At 42.6% G+C, this 19,942-nt stretch overlaps 1 protein-coding gene across 4 annotated transcripts in view; it reads right to left on the bottom strand.

Annotated features, from left to right (window-relative positions):
- Window positions 1-1,473: 1,473 nt before the first annotated feature.
- PCNX2 (pecanex 2) overlaps window positions 1,474-19,942 on the bottom strand; it is a 132,847-nt gene continuing 114,378 nt past the window's right edge. For 3 of the 4 annotated variants that reach the window (XM_015857877.3, XM_085541299.1, XM_085541300.1), the window contains 8 exons: window positions 19,242-19,475; window positions 18,120-18,223; window positions 11,368-11,512; window positions 9,497-9,727; window positions 8,947-9,221; window positions 8,362-8,540; window positions 4,404-4,852; window positions 1,474-2,921 (listed from right to left, as the gene is read on the bottom strand). In XM_015857877.3, coding sequence (XP_015713363.2) covers window positions 2,748-2,921; window positions 4,404-4,852; window positions 8,362-8,540; window positions 8,947-9,221; window positions 9,497-9,727; window positions 11,368-11,512; window positions 18,120-18,223; window positions 19,242-19,475 — 1,791 coding nt within the window. In that variant the 3' untranslated portion in view covers window positions 1,474-2,747. The remainder of the gene's footprint in view (window positions 2,922-4,403; window positions 4,853-8,361; window positions 8,541-8,946; window positions 9,222-9,496; window positions 9,728-11,367; window positions 11,513-18,119; window positions 18,224-19,241; window positions 19,476-19,942) is intronic. The other variant, XM_015857878.3, reaches the window with a different exon arrangement.

Raw genomic sequence — 19,942 nt, 5'->3', positions numbered from 1 at the left:
TGGAGATATTTAAGACCTGCCTGGACGCCTACCTGTGTGACGTGGTGTAGGGAGCCTGCTTTGGCAGGGGGGTTGGACTCGATGATCTCTAGAGGTCCCTTCCAACCCCTACAATTCTGTGATTCTGTGAGTTCCTTACTTGTGTATGTGTGTATGTATACATATAAAAGCTTCTGAAAACACCTCAAAATAGTGGGACCTGTGGCATTTGTGTTTTGGGATGAACTTACTTTTGTGAATAGTGCCCATTGCTGTTTGCTTCTTGCTTGCTGTGGTAGGAAGGCCAGGCTGGCGGCTTGCTGGCATGTCTGGTGGCTGTGAGCAGTTCTGCAGCCTGCTGTTGGCTTCGGTAAAATGCTGCTAACATCTTCTGGGTGTGCTTCACTCTTAGGAGTTTATCACTCAGTGTTCACTATGTGATGTGAACAAGAGACTACCAGTGGAAAGGGAGTTTTGGGAATCAAACTGAGGGCAGGTGGTGAACGTCCCATATTTAATGTAAGGGCTGAAGTGCTGTACTTGTGCTTGTTTCACCATACACTCATGAACCTGCTGCTTGGAGCTTGTTGTACTTGCTGGATGTGCTCCTCCCTGCTCTCTTGTATTGAGGGCCTCATCAAGGCAGCATGAATTAAATCATGCCATGTTTCTCTCCAGCAGCAGTGCTATTATCTGGGGATGAGCTGAGCAGCAGGTGGGGGCTTCATCTCGTCATCCCTGCTGCTGCCTCTATGAAAGAACTGCATGTACTGACTGCTCTTGTGGACAGAGAGATTTCTCCCAAGGAAAGAAAGATACCTTAAATGTATCTTCCATCACATGCTGTTGTATTAGGATACTCGGTTAATAACCTGTATTAGGATACTACAAGTAATTCAGTCCTGTTTTTGTGCGGTGCCTGAATACAGAAGTTAGGAGTTGCCTGTTCTGGCAGCCACCCCATGCAGCAGGAACCTGAGCCTTGTAGCACCTTGTGTCCTCCAGGCGCTGGTGGATTGACCTCAGTCAGGAACTGTGAGGTGGCTGCGTTTCTTAAAGGGCAGAGAGGCCATGGAGATGGGTGAGTCTCCTGAAGAAGTGGTGCTGGTAGAAGGTGTCACCATTGGTGTCAATGGAATACAGCCATAATAAGAGTTTGCGCAGCTGATTCTCAGTGTGGTTTAGTTTGCTTGAGGTGGATGCACAGAATCATTGTGCTTGGTTGAGACCAATAGAGTTGCTTTTGATAAAAGTTAATTCAAGTTGTAGTTTAAAATTTGGCAATCATAGGCCTGGCTGAGGCTGACCTGGGAAAGCTGAGTGCTTTCTGCAGCTGTTTGCCCCACTGTTGCACATAACAGTTTAGAAAGACAGTGGTGGTGGTTTATCCCAGCAGATTGCAAAGCCCTTAAAGCAAGAAATAGAGCCAGTGCCTGTCATGAGGAGAACTAGGAGCAGTCTGTGGTGGTTTCAGTGAAGAGGGACAGCAAAACATACATAGCTGCAAATTTTTTAATTAAAAAAAAAAACAAAACCAACCAAACGCGCGTGTGTTTATGCCCTATATTACATTAAGGATTTCTTGCAGCCTTTTGGCTTCAAATACAGTCATGCATTCCTGTAAATCAGTGTTTCTCAAACTCTGTGAGAGCACCATCTCTCTCTCTCTTTGCTTCATCTGTCTTCATGTAACTGTTAAACCGGCAGCAGCTCAGTTTCTCTGGGGGAGAGAATTGGAGTTGTGTGGAATTACCGGCTACGCATGGTTATGGACACTGAGCTGTGGCCAGCAATTAAAGGCATTGAGCTGTTCCTGGACCAGTACAACCACAGACAGTAACTACAGCCTGCTTTGCACTCTGCTGTCCTTGGGGAGAACCCTCCTGGGCCTTTGTGCATCTCCCAGTAGGGCTGGTTGCCTACAGTCTGAGAAACACTGTTGTAAACTGAACAGGAGCATGAGATACTTAAGAGCAGCTGTTAATAGAGAGCTGCTTTCTTTGCAAATAAGGTGCACCATATGCTTTGTGAAGGCTTTCCATGCACTGGCTACTTTCTTCTTTGCGCTTGACTTTTGTTAATGTGTTTAGCAAGGTTCGTTCACACAATGTTTCAGTATAGCTGCATGCAGTATATCGGTCTGGGTGATGCTATGTTGCTATTCATAATTACCACCTGCATAACGTGTTGGATGAAAATAAAGAGATTTGCTGTTGGGGAAGAAGAGTCAAATCGGATTTCTCTCTAATGTTCCAGCACGTGTAGCACTGTTCTTGTACATGTTCACTGCTTCTCTTCAAAGCTGTCTTTTATTATATGTTATATATCAAATGCCAATTAGTTTGCATGCAATCAGCTGTCTAGCTATGGCAGGAAAGATGTCTTGTGTGCTTTTCACTAAGTTGTGTTAGTATCTCCTATTGCGTTCACTCATTTGCCACCATTTATACTTTCTGTTGTCACCATTCGTGGGTCAGCGCCTCTGCAGCGGAACAAATGTCACACAGGTTGCGTTCCTTGTAGTAGGATTTACAAGAACCTGAGATGAAGTGGCACCATGATTTTTAGAGTATCTTCTAACCCTACCCACGCCGAAGTCCTTCAGCTGAAGAACCCGCGCCCTGCCATATTCCTGCTTAAAAGTCAGAAAAACAAATGTTTGGAGGTTGTGTGTTAAATCTGAAAGAACATAAACCCACCTGCAGCTCCCTGACTTAACTCTGTCTTGAATTTTGACAAACATGTGGCCCTTGCACTACCAGTAACCCTTACTGCTCCTCAGACAGGCTTTGCTGAGAGGCCGTGTCTTCCAGGGCCATGTCTTCCTGGCTGGCCCTTCGGCACTCCAGGGTCTGACTCATGAGTATGGCGTGGGACAGCCCCTGCTCTCGACGCGGTTTAGATTCTGTCGCATCAGTGGCATCGCAGGTCTCGGTGAGCTGCTGCAGAGGAAAAGAGGACTCGGTGAGATCAGGAAATAGAATGTAATTAACACTTCGGCTGTTTTTTGAAGTGATGGGTGAAAAAGTTAAGAACTGGTTTAGGAATATAATTCTGTGAGACTGCATGGGATTCTTAACATGCATAATTCACAAGGGACTGCTGAGGAGTGAACAGGTACTTGTAATGCATATATTAGGAAAGAAAAGCAGAGGAGCCGGAGGTTTAGTACTGCAGATGTACAAGCATAGAGAGCTGTAAAGTACTTTGGATTGAAAAGGACTTCTGGAGGTCATTCCGTCCAAACCCCTGCTTCAAGCAGGGCCAGCTTATAAGAAGTGAAGTCGGGTTAGTCTGGGGCTTGCATAATATACCAGATCTTAAATCCAACTCACAAAGAAACTTCTGCCGCAGAACTGGAATGCAATTACCAGCCTGCAAATGTTATGCACACCATCACCTCACTGTAAGAACTCCATCGATATGAGAGCTTTCCAGAACTGTACTGTATTAAGGCATAAGTAAGATACCTCCTTAGTACTTCCAATCAAAGCAGTTACTTTGTGGCCAGAACTCACCTCATCTAAATGTAATGCTTGAGGTGTATCATTCAAGGCTATCAATTGACAGAGACTGATGAGTCTCACAGGGGAAGATTTCCTCCTGACAGCTGTAAGGATGAGCTGGATTGTCCTCTCTGCTGAGTACAGAGGCAATGCCACTGACCTACCGAGCCTCTGTACCCAAATATTACATGGCTTAAAGGCAGCTGAGGTAAAATAAATACATTTCAAGAGACAACGAAACAGCAACACTGCTCTGTCACTTCAATCTTCCAGGGAAGATGAACTGAGGGGAACAGAACTGGAAACCTACTGGGACAGAGGCTGCAAGTTATTTGTGTGTTCTGTTTTTCCTGTAGGAAAATGCTGATTCACAGAGCACGCAGGTTTCTTTAAAGGCTTTTTAGTTTCCTTTGGGAAATACTTCCTACTGACTTTTTCTGCCTAACCCTTTCAGAAACAAGGTCCAAAGGTCCTGGATTTAATTTCAGGTCAAAATGGGTAACAGAAGAAGTGCAGTGTTCAGTGGGAGCCATTCCTTTTCATACAAATAATGCAGTCCCGGGTAAGCAAGCAGGAAAGGAGCTACTTAGTCTGCTCATGGTGGTACTTATCACCTGTTCTGCATAGAACAGAACTGAGTCTCCAGTCTCCATGAAAAGAGGCACTTTGCCCCACTATGGATTGTAAGGTATGTTCTTAACAGCCAGCTTACCCTTACTAATGAATTTATCACTTACGTACACACAAATGCATTGCAATGAAACTGAGACTGTGAAATTTAAATACCAAAATCAAGAAAGACTATTTTTTGGATGTGAGAAAGAAGAAACCAAATGGTGGTGAGGACAGTACAGGGACCTGACAGATGAACAGCAAAGCTGCTCATGGTCAGTACTGCAGTTTGGGCTTCCGCCTTACCCGAGCTGCCTGACTTGCTGCTCTAGCAGATGGGCCCATGGCGATGTTCATGCTGCTGGACGACTGGGTGTCACTGGTGTTACCTCCATCTGCAGCTGAGAGCCCAGAGATCACCAAAGCACTTGAAAAACTTCTCTTGCCAAACAACAGGCTGAGAGTGGAGCTGGTGGATGAGGCCAGACTGGACCTGAGCATCGCAGCAGCTCGGTCCTGAACAGTCAGCTGGCCAGCAGCGGGAACAGCAGGGGACTGAGAAAACACAGACGTGGCTGAGTTGTGGAATGACAGCTGGCTGCTTGAGAGCCTTTGGGCGATCTCGTGGGCAGATGTAGATGTCTGCATGAACGGCTGGCGGCTTTCTGCAATTGGTCCGGAGTGGCTTGAAACAGGGGGCCTTTGGTTTAAAGCAGCGTGTGCCTGGACAGACTGACTCCTGTGTTTCCTCCTGCCTGTAAAAGAAAGAGTAATAAATATACTTAAATGCTGCCTGCAGTGGCATCCTGAGGAAATCCATGCTATTGACAATGTCCTGTGTGCATATATTACTGTTGGCACATTACTGTGGGATTTATCAGCAGAAGCTGCCTAGAATACAAAACAGGCATGAGAAGTTACTAAACCCGGGAACCTGTTTTCTCCACCGTAGTGGTTCTGCACCAGGTCAGAAGAGAGGAACTGTGCTGCACCGTGAGCCCCGTTTTAGCACAGCACTGCTGTGATTCCATGCTCCCTTGATAACCACGCTAAAGGAGGGGATGCTGACTACCCACATTAAATGGCTCGGTATAACTTTTAGCTGCAGAAGTAAAACACGAAATTGTGAATTAAACCAATGCCGCATTAAAAAGAACTATTCCTGCATATAAGAAATGAGAATTTGAGGATTCAGCCAAGTGGAAGTCTGCAACATTCAGTCTACAAGGCAGTTTTTAAAGCTAATAGTTTAGCTATGTTCCAAGATTGACATTTACAGCATATCACAGATTGAAAAGATATGAACACCCCGAGACAGTCTGTTGGAGGTGTAAGCAGGGCCCACATGCAGCTCTTGTTGCATCCTATGCAGCGTCTCAGTGCAACCGCTGTTGTACACAGAGCATGTAAACTATTCTGCTGCCTGTGCAACTTCTGTCTTCCTATACGTATACCTTCTCCTCACAATCCTTAAAATATTTACATCAACAACTTTTGTAATGCAAACAAAGCATTTTTGTATTTCCTATGCTTGCATATATACAAACAGGCACAGAATGAAAAGTAAACCAGCTTATAGGCCTATGAACCCAGCGGTCACACTGCAGCCAGGCGCTCTGCAGGTGGCGCAGCAGGTTGGCACCACAGCTCCCCACAGAGTTTGTTGCTGCTGCAGACAGACCAACCCAGGCTTAGGCAGCCAACAGCCAGTCATGTGAGGGCTTGCATGGCTTTTCCTTTCCAGGAAACTCCAGACACTAATATGAGCCTGCAATTGGATTTTCTAGATATAGCTGTGGGTAAAGGACTAAAGGCAGAAAACCTGTTGAGACCCACCAAAGCAGAAGTAAGTCTTGCAGGCATTTCCAGGTTGGTGGTAATAATACCAGAATTATGGAAGGGAGGGAAGCACTTGGAACCCCTCCAAACACTGAGGTGCTGCAGCACAAAGCAGCACACATCTCACACTGTCTCTGTAAACTAACATTGTTGAATTCAAGGGTTCCAGTGACACAGAATTCCACACCCAAGCTAATTACACTCTTCAGCCATTTTACACCCACAGGTCTGCCTTCCAAGGCTGGGATCATTAGCCCAGTTTTTCAGATTCTGAAGCAAAGAGAATTGAGGCACCCTGGCACAGTGTCAGATGGCAGAGCTTGGCCGTAACCTCTCTGCAGCCATTCAGCTGGTCTAAATCCTTGGTGGTTTGGCCAGCACCGGAACCCTTTCCATCCCCGTTTACAACGTATCATTATTTCTACTGTTAGAGCAATAAAAAAAACAATCTCTGAGATGACATGTGGAGCAGCATCCCTGGCAATGGAAGCCCCGCGGTCCCTGCGAGCAGTGGGACAGATGCACATGGCTCTCATTGCAGCTCTGCCTGCGTCTGTGACCAACAGGCAGACACCGGCTGTAAGCTGCGGGCTTTTAAGGATCACTTAAGCAAATGCTGTGGTTTCTACATCTGATGGTCATTGTACTAAGTTAGTTACCTTTTAAAATGAAAAGCATGGATTGGAACAGAGGGGCTGCGGTGCGTGTGTTTGTGCAGGGGCTCATGTGGCCAAACATCTGTTTGTGATTTACGCTTCCAAGCTGACCGCTGTCCAAAAAGCGTTCAGTGCTCATCCCAAATGCAGTGGTTAGAGCACTGGGCAGGGGACCACCTGGATCTGCACAAAAATAACTCTGTCGCTGAAAGCAATTAGGAAACAAAGGCTGTTTTACAAACTGCATCAGGAAATAAGGATGCTTTGGAACAGAACCCCACACGTTCCCAATGCTCCCCATTTTTGTTGCGCTTTTAAATAGGGCTTCAAACACATTCTGCAGGCTCAGTGGCACTGGGCCACAACATGAAATATGAAATACTAAAGCATGAAATGCACTCAATTCATGCGTTGTGAGATTAGAAGGGATTGCTGCCATGCTATGTAACATGGGCAGAAGACCTTCCTGGAACAAACAACTGCCTGGCACCATTAATCCCCGTCATCGCATCCAACATTTGCTGTCATGAAGAATCTATCTTGTTACTTGTGTAGACACTTGTTACTCTATTTACCTGCAGTCCTGCCTTTCAGGACTGGATTCTGGTCTACATTTGCTGTTTTCCATTTCCTTGCATTTGTTGTACATTTCTTCATTGTACCTGAAAGCCAGGTAGCTTTTCTTAATTAAGAGTGACCGCTCTTGACTGTGGTTTTCTAGGTACCCAACACATCCTTTTAAATAACTCACAATTAGTTTTCATTATTGCATGGCATGCTCGGGATCATTACTTCACAATTAAATTTGCCATTCTGATTACTGCAGTGTCAAGTTATAAGTATGCACGTGGGGATTGCTCTAAAGCTAGACTTAATTAAAAGCAGTAGTTATTCTGTCCTTATGACATGACACATATTCACAGCAAGATTTTCTCTGGTCCCGTCCATTATTTTTAATGACGGGTCAAAATGATTTAACAAGAAACAAACAGGTGTTAGACCCCTCTAGTTCTCCGCCTTAACTGACACAGTAATACCACAACTTGTAATGTAAAGTCAATTAATTTGACCTTTCAGCAAATCCCTGCCCCTTAGGGAAGGTCTCCCAGTCACCCAACTGGCAAATTTAATGGGCATTCCCAATGCAAAGGCCAGCAGTTCCACATTGTGAACACATCTGAAGCTCTTTTGAATCCATAATTTAATACAAAAAGGGTTCAGCTGTTAACTGACAGAATGATTGGCAACATTTAATTTTCTCCTGATAACTGTTCTATTGGCATACTAAGTCACTTGCTATTTGTTTATTCTCCACATGCACTAATGAACAGCCAGACTAATTCCCACAATAAATTGTCGTGCTCCTTCTAAGATAATTAAGATTTTTGCATACTTCTCCGTTCAGCTGTTCCCAATACATAGTAAGCACAGCCTCACTGGGTGAAGTGAATGGGAATCGTATGCGGACTCCCTCCATCTGAATTTCTCATACTGTAAGCAGTATTTCCCAGTCCAAAAATTAGACATGAAGTAGCCTGACAGTGAAATCTCTGGTGAGCCATTTGAAACACATCTGCTTTATGCTCTTGCAGTAAATACCTGGAACTGTGTCAGGAAGACATCTACACATGCTTGGTCACTAGGAAAGCCAAACACTGGTCTTTCTAAAATTAAGTTTTCCAGTGGATACGTGAGAGCCCTGAAAGTATCTGCTCATGCGGCCCCTGGTGAGAAAACTACAGAAAAAGATAAGTAAATTGTGCAAATACCTGCATGCTGATGGGCCTCTTGTGATGAAGGCTGCAGCTGAGGGGTTCCATCTCTGGTGTGCTGTGAGCTGCTGCTCTGGCTTGAGTTACCTGTGGAGTTGCTGCCAGAGCCTCCTCCAGTATCTGCTTCTTCAATGTTGCCTCTGTCATGGTGAGCTGCATGGCAGTCCTTACGCATCCTGTTTGCATGAACAAACACATCAGTCAGTCTAAATGCATAGAGAACTTGCAGTACCTACCAATGTCAGGTATCCTCACAATGTATAATTATGCTTTCTCATTACAGAACAGAAAATACAACTTCATTATGGGGCATAGAGAGTAAAATTTCCCCCCAAAAGGGAAATGTTTGTAATTCTAAGTGGCTTGATAACAAGTCTTGACAAACATAGAAAATTTTCATTAAAAGGCAAGAATAAGTTAATGCATTTGCTTTCAGTCATATCTGTAGGGCTATTTTATTACATTCTGAGTAGTGTGCGATTGTTTTACTGATAGATAACAATATGTGATTACTCAATGGAAAAATATAGCAGAACTAAGACTATAGGGTGCATAACTGCAAGACCAAAATTTAACACCTACCTTAACCATTTGGATCTGAACCACTTTTTAATGTTGTCCAAACTGACTGGTCCCCCCCATATGTTCCTCAGTTGGCTGTGAGTCCCAAGGTACGAGGTGGTTAAAGGGGAAACATACATTGGATATCCCAGTGGCTGATCGCACGAAGAATTAATTAAGTTCCTCAAGACCTGTTTGTTGTTCTGGATGCTCCCTCTCTCCGGGTTACGATTGCGCAAGAAGATTAGCTCCTGCTGCTGCCCAGCCCACAGCCCTCTGACACACTCCTTGTTGACCTACACGTAGGTGAAAAAACAGCGTGGGCCAGGAAGTCATATCTTTGTACCAGCAGGTTTGATAAACCTCCTGAGCAATTACTCCCTAGATAAGCCCAGGATGTTATTTGTGATGAACAAATATAAGGGCGGAAAAGTGAAATGAACAGAACTCTCCCCCAGCCTCTAATCCCTTCTCTGACAGCTATGATCAACCCCCTCCTTTTAGCCAGATTACTCAGAAGTTGTATTTGTAACTACAGCCCTAAATTACTGCAGAAAGACAGATTGTGTACCTTGATAACCTTGAAGCTCAAGTAGCTTTTGTGAAGCATGATAACTTTATATTCATCTGCTCCTTCATCTACCACATGCCTCAGGGTCAGCAGCTCTTCTCTGTTGGAGAGGACAGCACTGCGCCAGGCTGGGTCCCCTTCATGGCAGATAACAACCTTTTCTTCAAAAGATTGGATTGCTTCATACAATACTGCTGGGTCCTCATATTCATCCGGGCAAGTGAACTGGTCCTGGTAGTACAAGAAATAGTACTCAAAAGGTCACGTCTATTTATGAAAATATAAAAACTATTGAAAAGAAACAAAATCCTAGGTTGTTTTGTTTGTGGACAGTGCCAACAGTGCCAAGTGCATAGTCTTGCATCTGGGTTGAGGCAATACCCATTACCAACACAAGCTGGGGGATGAAAGGATTGAACACAGCCCTTCCAAAAAAGACCTGAGAGCCCTGGTGGATGGGAAGCTGAACATGAGCCAGCCACATGCCCTCGCAGCCCAAAAAGCCAACCGTATCATGGGCTGCATCAAAAGAAGCATGGCCAGCAGGGCAAGGGAGATGACCCTGCCCCTCTACTCTGTACTGGTGAGGCGTCACCTGGAGTATTGCTTCCAGATGTGGAGTCCTCAGTACAGGAGAGGCATGCAGCTGTTGGAGGGCTCCAAAATGACCTGATAGTGGCCTTTCAATATTTAAGGGGACCTTCAGGAAAGAAAGGGACAGATTCTTTAGCAGGTTCTGTTGTGACAGAACAAGGGGAAATGGTTTCAAGCTTAAAGAGGGTAGATTTAGGTTAGACCTGAGGTAAAAAGTCTTTCACAGTGATGGTGGTGAGGCACTGAAACAGGTTGCCCAAAGATATGATGGTTATCCTGTCCTTGGAGACTTTCAAGGCATGGCTGGATCAGGCCCTGGGTCACTTGATCTCGCTGTGCATGTCCCTGTTCATTGCAGGGGAGTTGGACTGCATGGCCTTTAGAGGTCCCTTCCAACTCTAAGGATTCTATGACTCTATGAACTCTACTCCCTGCTTTTACATGACTGCCATTTGACACAGCATGTGTTTCAGGCAGAACAACAATAATACAGAAAGGTACAATTTTTATTCTAGTGTAACCTGTTCTGATCTCACACCTCCACCAGACGAAGAGAGAATGAGAGCTTATCCACTGACAAGTTATAAAGTGAAATCCATGGGAAGCAGAGCTCTTGGGTAAGCTGGAGGGAGATAAAAATTACCTGTGGTGTTCCACAGCGTTTGTTTTTTCATCCATATAAAACCACAACAAAATCACTGACTATGAATCCATCATCAGTTACCACAATATCACATTACTTTTTCAACTGTTACACTCCCAGTGACTACAGATACAAAATTATTTTGCCCAATTCTGATAGGTTACTTTGTGGCAGTTCCACTTCAGTTACATTCTCAACAATTATAAGTACCACACACTAGCAAAGCATATGATGCTAAATAATACACCAGAGAAAGAATAAAATCAATTCCAAGTTATACAAGGGTTGAACTGAAGTAACTGGAGTGACTTAACTGGAGGTGTGCTGGATTTTTGCAAGTGGAAACAGAATGGGGTCAGAAATAGCAGAGCATAATCAAACACAGCAGTGACACCAACCCTTACAACCACAACCCCTCAGCAGTGACTTCCAACAACATGTGGAAGTGTTAGTCAGGTACTGCCCATCACAAAAGGGCTGATAAATTAATGATGAAATTAGCTCAATCAATTTATTGATTTTTTATAAACAGTTTATTGAACCAATTTATTGCGCTTGTTTTCAAGCTAGAACCCATCATTTTGGTACCCCCACTAATGCAAGAGTAAAAGTTAAATACAAACAGAGACCCTACCTGATGGAGCTTCAGAGACATACGGATCGCTGGGGCCACCACCTTATGCAGCAGATCCATGTCTGCAAAGACCCACTCATCCTTTGCCGCTATCCGGAAGTCCCCTTTGAACAGTGCGTGAAGGCCATACAGAAAGGAGTCTAAGCTGCAAGAGGAAGGCAGTGGTCACTTTCAAATGCCATCTCATCCTCACCAAGCTAATGCTGAGCTGCACAGGGACCCATAGTCCTTCCACTGCAGGGAGAACCATGGTACAGTCCTGGGAGTGCTTGTTATGTATCCTTGTGGTGGATGCAAAGCAAGGGTCATGCTGCATATATACATCTCTTTGGGTAGGTGTTATTCCTTCTGCTTGTACTGCCAACAACTGGCCATGAGAGAAACGTGACACCCAGAACATGAGTCTTAAGGGCCTGTGCAACAAGGTCCTTAACGACTCAGCAGCATCTGGGAGGCCTTTGCTGAAAGCTCAATGATCAGCCCTGTCATGGTTGACAATCCTGCTTGCAAGGTAAAATTAATAGTAATTACTAAAAAACAGATGTAAAATTTTTTTATTTTTATTTTTATTTTTTTTTATTTACTAAATCTCAAACTTCTGACATGAAACACAAAACCAGACTTGAGCATTAAACCAGACATACTGAAAAGAGCACCAAGTTTCACAAGCATGAACTAACCCAGAGGCGTTTCCTACTGAAACGTGGGCTGGGTTTCTTTCTTCACACAAGCAACTGGATGTAACCAGCTCTGCCTGACCTTGATAACGGTTTGCCTGGACCAGAGACTATAGCAGGATGGATATAAGAGGATCAAAACCAAGCAACTGTTAGAAAATGGTAGCACTAGATCTTTGTGAAGGGAAACAAGCAGCCTGGGGCTCAGCCTTCACCACACATCCTGAGCATCCCACAGTGTACGGGAGCCACACGGGTGGTGCTGAGTGCAGGGCCACAGACCCGACACTGCTCTGAAGAACTGATCCTGAAATGGAGGAAAACAAAGCCAGCTATTCAAACCTGGCATCTCCTACAAACCCTCAGGACACGGCTTCATCCACCTGCCAACATCTTACTCACTGTTACAATGGTTTATTTTTTTGGTTGTAAAGGTTGTAAAGGTTTCATTACCATCCACGTTTTCTCCAGAGAATGCATTATCTTTCCACTTAAACTGAGCTGTTGTAATTAGTTGGGGAAAAACAAATAGATATATTTTACTTTTTTTTTTCTCTTCTGAGAGAGAGCAAAAGAGAGATGAGGAGATTTCCTTGCTTATCTTCAAGCTGAAACACATTCTAATTTTGCCCGTGGTGGGTAGCGTGCTGTAGATATTAAAACAGAGAGATATATCTGTTGCTACCAGAAAAGCAGCTGGATACTGATTTTCTCTGTGGAAGCACCATGCGATACAAATCAAGTGATCAGCGGGCCTGAGGGCAGGCAGCGAGGCAGGGCTGCAAGCACTGCTGGGAACAGCAGGAGCACAGGGAAGCTCTCGTGAATTCTTAACTCATTTGCATTTATTAGTCACATATTAACACATGCCTAGGTGAGGCAGGCACTTAAACCCAGAGCTTCAAAGCGCTGAAATGCAGGTTTCAGTGGGATCTGTTATACATCTTCAAAGAATGGCTCCTGATCCCTGCTGACCCTCAATCAATCATCTCCTGAATTTGGAGAATGATAATCTGCCCAAAGGCTGCTCAATAGCCAGGGAAACCCTAGAATAAACCAGTTAAAAAAGAAAAAGACTGTAGGTGCAGCCTACGTGCCCAACTATAAATCACATCCTTGAAGAAGGTGAGAAATCAGGAAGGGTCCTTATGGCCCACCCAGCAGACAACATCCAGTACTCCTGCCTTTATCCCAGCCTGCAAAACATACCTTAGTAAATAAATGTTCTTTCCAGGATGAAAAAAAATAAAATAAAATAAAAATGGCAATCCTAAACATTCCCACACACTCTGCAGCACAAGTAATACCCCTTGTATTTGCTGTGAAATGCTGGCTGAGCTGAAAGAAGGAACAGGCAGGCAAGAGAACTGCTTTTTAAATCATCAAAGGTTTTCAGAGCCAAATGCAAACACCAGAGCAGGCAAACAAAGAGTTTGCATTCACATCAGAGTGTCCTGTAGGCATCAGTTGATGCTGAACAGGCTGCTGCAAGCAACATTGCCTGCAGAAAGGGAGGCACAGTCCAGGACAGCATGAAAACTGTAGGTGAGCATCAGTGCAAGGAGCAGAGGGAAGCATGTACAGCTCCCACTGTGCTGAGCTCAGGAAGACTCATCCATTTCTCAGCCTTCTGCATAATAAGTTCCCTAACAAGCATTTTTAAGAACAATTGTGACTGTTACACAGAGTAAAGTAGTGGCGGGAGGCTGAGAGTCAATTATTTTATGTATCATGTTTTCCACCAGAGAGGTCTGAAGGACACTGCTGTATTCACAATGCCATTACAATTTTTCACTCTGCTGCCAATCGTAATGAAGCTTTGGGGCACATCCTACCTATAATGTGACACTATTTCAACCCGTTACTTCTGCAACACGCAGCCCTTAATCCACATAAAATAGAGGTGGTGTTGTGCTTCTAATTGCTGCACTCTCTTCTGAAGGCTCTAATGAGATCGCAAAGAAGCTGCACGCCCAGAGCATTGATCTCTGCCCCACTCAAGGTTGCTGCCACTTTCTTGGCCTAGTTTGTACACACCTCAATCAGTCACCTGCCACAGTTCCAGGCACATTACGCATACTTTGAAACCTAGTGAAGGTAAATTCAGATGCCAAGGAAACTGTGTTAATCAGAAGGATACAGAACTGCTATTTCTGGCAGCACTGCTGACCCTCTGAGCAGAGACCCGAAAGCTGCTGTCGCACCTCCAAGCTGTTTCTGAAGACAACCTGCAGGTATATGGGATCCTGCAGCCCTGAGATGCTCAGTGAGGAGGGAACGATGCAGCAGCACCAGCACCAGAGTGGGCATCAGAACCAAAATGAGCACTCTTCCTTCACTCCCTGTGTTGCTCCAGAGCTGGAACTAAAAACACTTGATGCAAGCCCAGAATCAGTACAGACAGATAAAAGCTAATGAGGTAGTGACTGCATCTGTGTGTATTTTGTAATCCAAACTCCATCTTCTGCCCTCAGTTTATAGACTTTTGCTGATGTTAATTGTGGATTTAGTTCAGCATTAAAACACACACGTGCTAATAATAATAACCTGCACATCTTAGCTCACCTCAAATAAATGATGATTTATTAAAAGATTTTTCTATTTTTCCAAATGTGAAACATATCCTAACCATTGATTTACTAGGAGGTCTACTGGCTGAATAGTGTTATTAAGTATTTTTTCCACGGAGGTACACCGAAATGTATCGCTCATATTTGAATAAATGAATGGTAATGTCACGTCATTCTTCAAATTGCATTTTGTGCAGCATGCCTCCTAATGACAGTTTAAGAGAGCACGGGATTTGCATAGCAATGTTCTGCCATCTTAATGAATGCATTTATAGTGCAATCTAGTGTTAATGTTGGGCTTCTGCTGACATTTACATGAACGGGTACACTGAATAATTATTTACATACATTATATAAGAGCATTTAAAACCTTGGCTTACACAGTGACATTTACTGATTAATAGATTAGACAAAATCAGGTGTAAATGAGTCCAAATTGATAGTTTACATACACAATGTAAACTCGAATCTCAATTCTGTAATGCACATCTCAGCGTAATGTTATCTTTGCATTTGTGTTTTGGTGAAGCTGATGGACTACTGTCAGTCCTCAAGACACAGCAAGGGCTGGACAGCCCGTGTGAAGCCTCCCTCTATCCACATAGTTACCCCAGAGGACAAAATATGGGCCTGAGAGCACAGATTATTGTCTAGTTTTCTCACAATGGAGTTATCGGAAACTCTTGACTGAAATGAGCATGTGGAGAAGAAAAGTACAACACCCATCTGACCATTACATCTTGAATTCATCATGAAACCTCTACCAGCATCGCAGACAAGATGCTTCGCAGCCAGAATTAATAAAGTTCCTCAAAAAAGTTCAGGGTCATTTCTTATCGCCAACTGAAGTAATCTAAAAAATCATGATACATTCTCAAGAAAGTGAACATAAAGCCATTGTGTAAGGAATGATTCCTCCAGCTTCCAAAGACCCTAAGCACTTCCATTCTATCTGATTTGAACAGAGACCTACAACAAGATAAGAGCTGAGGCCGAGAACCAACAATAATGCTGTAAATTATCCATTGCAAGAACTGCTGTCTCTCCACCAAATACAGAGAGGAGAAGGGAGGATCTGCCTTCATTGCCAAAAGTTAATCCTTGGGGATTAACCTCATTGATGTTGCCATGTGTTGGATGAAGTCTTCCTTCTCTTTGCAAGCCATGTAAATCTACAACTATCTGAGCCTTGCTGACTTCTTCGTGTTTAAATAAGCTGTGGTGACCTCAGTGTAGCAGTAAAGATAACAAGCATGACAAGAGCTGCCCTCTGTGCTCTATTCATTTGAATTTGAGGGATTTTTGTTGATAAAGGTCTTGTTGTCTGAGGGTAAAGTACCCACCTTGCTCCTTAGATGACACTTCCTACTCAATTGCTCTCGTCAATTGAAATAAATATATAAATTCTTCAAGCCAAAAATAAACATCAGTCACGAAGCCAATGCCATATTTTCCAGCCCTAGCAATTTATAACTCAAATTGTGCTACTCAGACTCCTATTTTTTTCCAGATCTTTCTGAAAGATGAAAGGTACTGAAGGTAACTTACCCAGGTGGGTAAGTGACACAGTTTTTCACAGTGAAACTTTTCTAGGGGAAGCTTTTGTGAAGTAGCGCTGAAAAAGACTGACAGAACTTTCCATTTATTTCCTTTTATGTTAAAAAGCACATGTTAAAAATACAACAATACAATAATGCCCTGGAGCACTTTCCTAATAAAAGAAAACCAGGACTTAATTAAAGATAAAGGATTATGTATAATGGATTCAGGAAACCAAGGATAGAGCTGTGCAATGCATATAGCTACCACAGTTCTTTCCCTTCTACATACTCTTTCTCTGCAATAAAAATACATTTTTAATGCTGGAATGTCCATTTCCCTAAAGAGAGAAACTGATGAGGTTCACTGGCCGTGTTTCAGGATTTAAAACGACATGATATGGCTGACTCCTGTAATTAGTAAAATCTTTGCAAATCATTAGCTTCAACATTCATACTTTCCAGGTTAAGCTTTTAAAAGTCTCTAATAGCACTGCTATCTCGCTGCATAGCTACTAACTGTGTAAGCCAATAAAAGGAGGTGATATTGTTACTGTACCTGTACAACTGCCAAAACATTGTAATGAAGATTTTAAGATCCTAGGTTATCCTAGATCCTAGACATGCAACGTGATGACAGTTTTAGGAAGATTCTGTGGTATTTTTAGATGCTTTCCTAATGTCACTGTGACACAGCTATTGCAGATCCAGATCAAAATCCCTTTAATCTTTTCAGAAATTCGCATCGACTTTTCCATCATGTCCCTATACTCTACAATTTGGATCATCTGAAAATAGGGCAATATTATTAAGCATCACACTAATTTGAATGTGTAGAAATTAAAGGAAAATAAACTTAACCCAGAAAACAAAAAAAACCCCCACAATAGAGAAAAGCAATATGCAAACACCAGGAGAAAAGAAATGACACGAGCCACTTGAGAAGGCAGAAAGGAGAAATAAGCCACGTGGGCCATGAAGTGACTGAAGAAAGACATGAAAACAGAAGTTACAAACATCTCAACACGTAACAAAGCTAGAATGAATATTTAAAGGACTGATTTATAACACAAAGTACATTCAAATTTACACACGCTGTCTTTGTTTTCCTTGTTAATAAGACAAATCCTCCCTAAGGACTTGTTGATGGAACACTAGCCAGCTTTATTCACAGTTTTGTACCAATGCAGCAAGGTCAGTCAGAGACTGCGTATTTACTGAACTTCTCTACTGTTATTAAATGCCAACAAATGGAGGGATTTCAAATACACCTAATCAAAATCTAAAGCTAGGTGAGAAGGTAGACTTCTTTAAAGTAAATATTATTAATAAGCTGCTTTATTGTATTGTCTGCTCAGGCTGAACACTTAAAACAGGACAAAAGATATGTTGTAAAATCCAAATGAATTAGTACCTCTGAGCAAAAATGGAAGAACCCCGAACAAAAACTTAAGATTCAAATATAAACTTAACTAAGTAATAACATTCATAGGCCAGATTAGGAAGAAGTGCTTTGAATGAATGAATGCAAAAGAACAGATAAACCTGTGGTCTCAAGAGATGAAGGAATCTCTCTTCAGTTCCCAACATGGAGTGGTACAATGACCACAGAAAACAGTTCTGAGGAATACAGCAGAGTTACAATTTATTATTTTTCAGCTGACTGGCAGTCAGATTATTTAGCTGTTTATTTCCCATCTGGAGAAAGTCAGCATTTCAGTAGCCAGGCCAGAATCAAGTAAACACCACAAGTACATATTCCTTCAATGCAAGATTGCATTGAAAGATGTTTCGTATGGAAGACTGATACTAGTTATTAAGCAAACTACTGAAGTGAAAGAAGTCCAGGAACAGAAGAAAACAAATTAAGTTACATAGGAAACAGGCTTCACCAAGTTTCTGCTGAGATTCTACAGTAAGTGAAAAAAGATCAACAGATCTTGGCTTAAAGAATGCCTAAGATTTACCTGATGGCCATGTTATGAGATGCAGTTCCCAAAGCTCTTCGGCCCAGTATACACAAAGCAAAGGATAGCGTTACTAATGGAGAATCCTCATCGCTGTCCAAGTGCTACAAAGTTTCAAAACTTGCATGTTATTGTAAATACAAATAGCATCCTAAAAAGCATTTTAATACTGTAAATGATAGCATGCAATAGAATATGTCTGTAGCTGGATCTGCACACAAAAGCATTCTTTGCAATTAATAGAACAAGAAGGAAATGATACGTCAATCAAATGGTACTTAAGTGCAGAGTTGCAAGAAAGAATCGAATGGGAGAAGAAATACCAGGACTGAGCAATGTTATGCTGTTCTGATAAGGCTGGTGGTAGCAAATGGGATGTTCAAGTCAGTGATCCTGAATGAAAAATACTCAAATAAGATTGCATGGGGCCAAGAAATATACACTTCTCATTTTTTCCCAATGTCAGCAATAATCAGAAAATTAAACAGAGGAATATGCTTTGTCTGCAACTGTATTCTCCCTCTGGGCTATTTTGAGTATTTCATGGAAATACAGTAGAGCATTTCTGCCAAATGATTGCTGACCACCAGTAATCCTAGCGGCTGAAAGCACATGAATGTGTAGCTGCAAACCTGCCCTTGACCTTCTAGAGCTGTACGGTCATTTCATATGATCTTGTAGTGTAGATCACATTTGAATAATCAGCTCTCAGGAGTGAGCTACACTATATACTATTTAGTTGTTAGTTTGGTATGCACTTCCCTTGCATTTGAGGATCATACCCAAGCATAGGCAAATGTTTCAAAAGAACAAACAAACACGGACAAATGTTTGGCAAGCGTACCCAAACACAGGCTGCACTGAACAACAACAATGTCCTGATGGCATTCCCTGAGCACAGCCTGCTCCAGCAGAGCTTCTGCAATCACTTGTTAAATCCATTCTAGAGATGATAAAAGTAAGCGTCGGAGCGTATGAACAGTATGGAATTGGTTTTCCTTTGTGCTAAACTTAACAGCTTAATTGATATAAATTTTCCTGTATTAATCCTGAATAACCACGTATCATTTAAATCCAAACTCAGAAATTACAACTACTACTCATGAAAAAATGAATGCTTACCTCTGCCCTTTTCCTGGCACAGTACTGAATCCAGTCCAGATAAATACTGCAGAAACTAGCTCTTGTTATTCCTTGGAGACAGGGAACATAATCTTCATCTATGTTAATGTTAAACATTGCAAGGTCACGTTCAATATAATGCCACTTTGCGTAAGGCTGCAGCGTCTTTTGGATGGATTCATCTTTTATCCACTCAAAAATTTTGGGAGAGCTTGCTGTGAAGTATATTATACTCTGTTGACAAAATGAGCAAACATTAGTCATTCTGTCTCCGATTAAAACAGAAATATTTTATGCAGAAAAGAATAAATCAAGTAAGCCAACACTAGCAACCCACAGTGGTACATATTTTTCCTGTTTTTTAATGCTTGGAATCAATGCTTCACCAGACTGTATAGTTAGATGGCAATAACTGATACCTAAATAGCAGGAAACGGAAATTGAAGTAATATATTTAATGCCTCGGTGCCATATAAGATAATTAATACAAACCAATGGACTGCAATAAAAACAAGGAATTCCCACACTGCAGTGTGCAAACCAGGCAATACGAGTGGGCTCATGGAGCCTATCATCAAACAAGGTGATACTGACAAAAGTTCAGAGAGATTCTGAAAACAACAGTAGTAGCTGTCCACATGATGAAAGCAGGTTTCTTTTTCTGATGTTGGCTTCCTGCTGTCTGAGTATGAAGCTTTTCT

This window comes from Coturnix japonica, chromosome 3 (assembly GCF_054131305.1).
Source record: "Coturnix japonica strain WE chromosome 3, WE-NBRP24, whole genome shotgun sequence".
NCBI classification, from domain to species: Eukaryota; Metazoa; Chordata; class Aves; order Galliformes; family Phasianidae; genus Coturnix; species Coturnix japonica.
The sequence above is the reverse complement of the archived record's forward strand: the minus strand, read 5'-3'. Positions and strand labels throughout refer to the sequence as shown.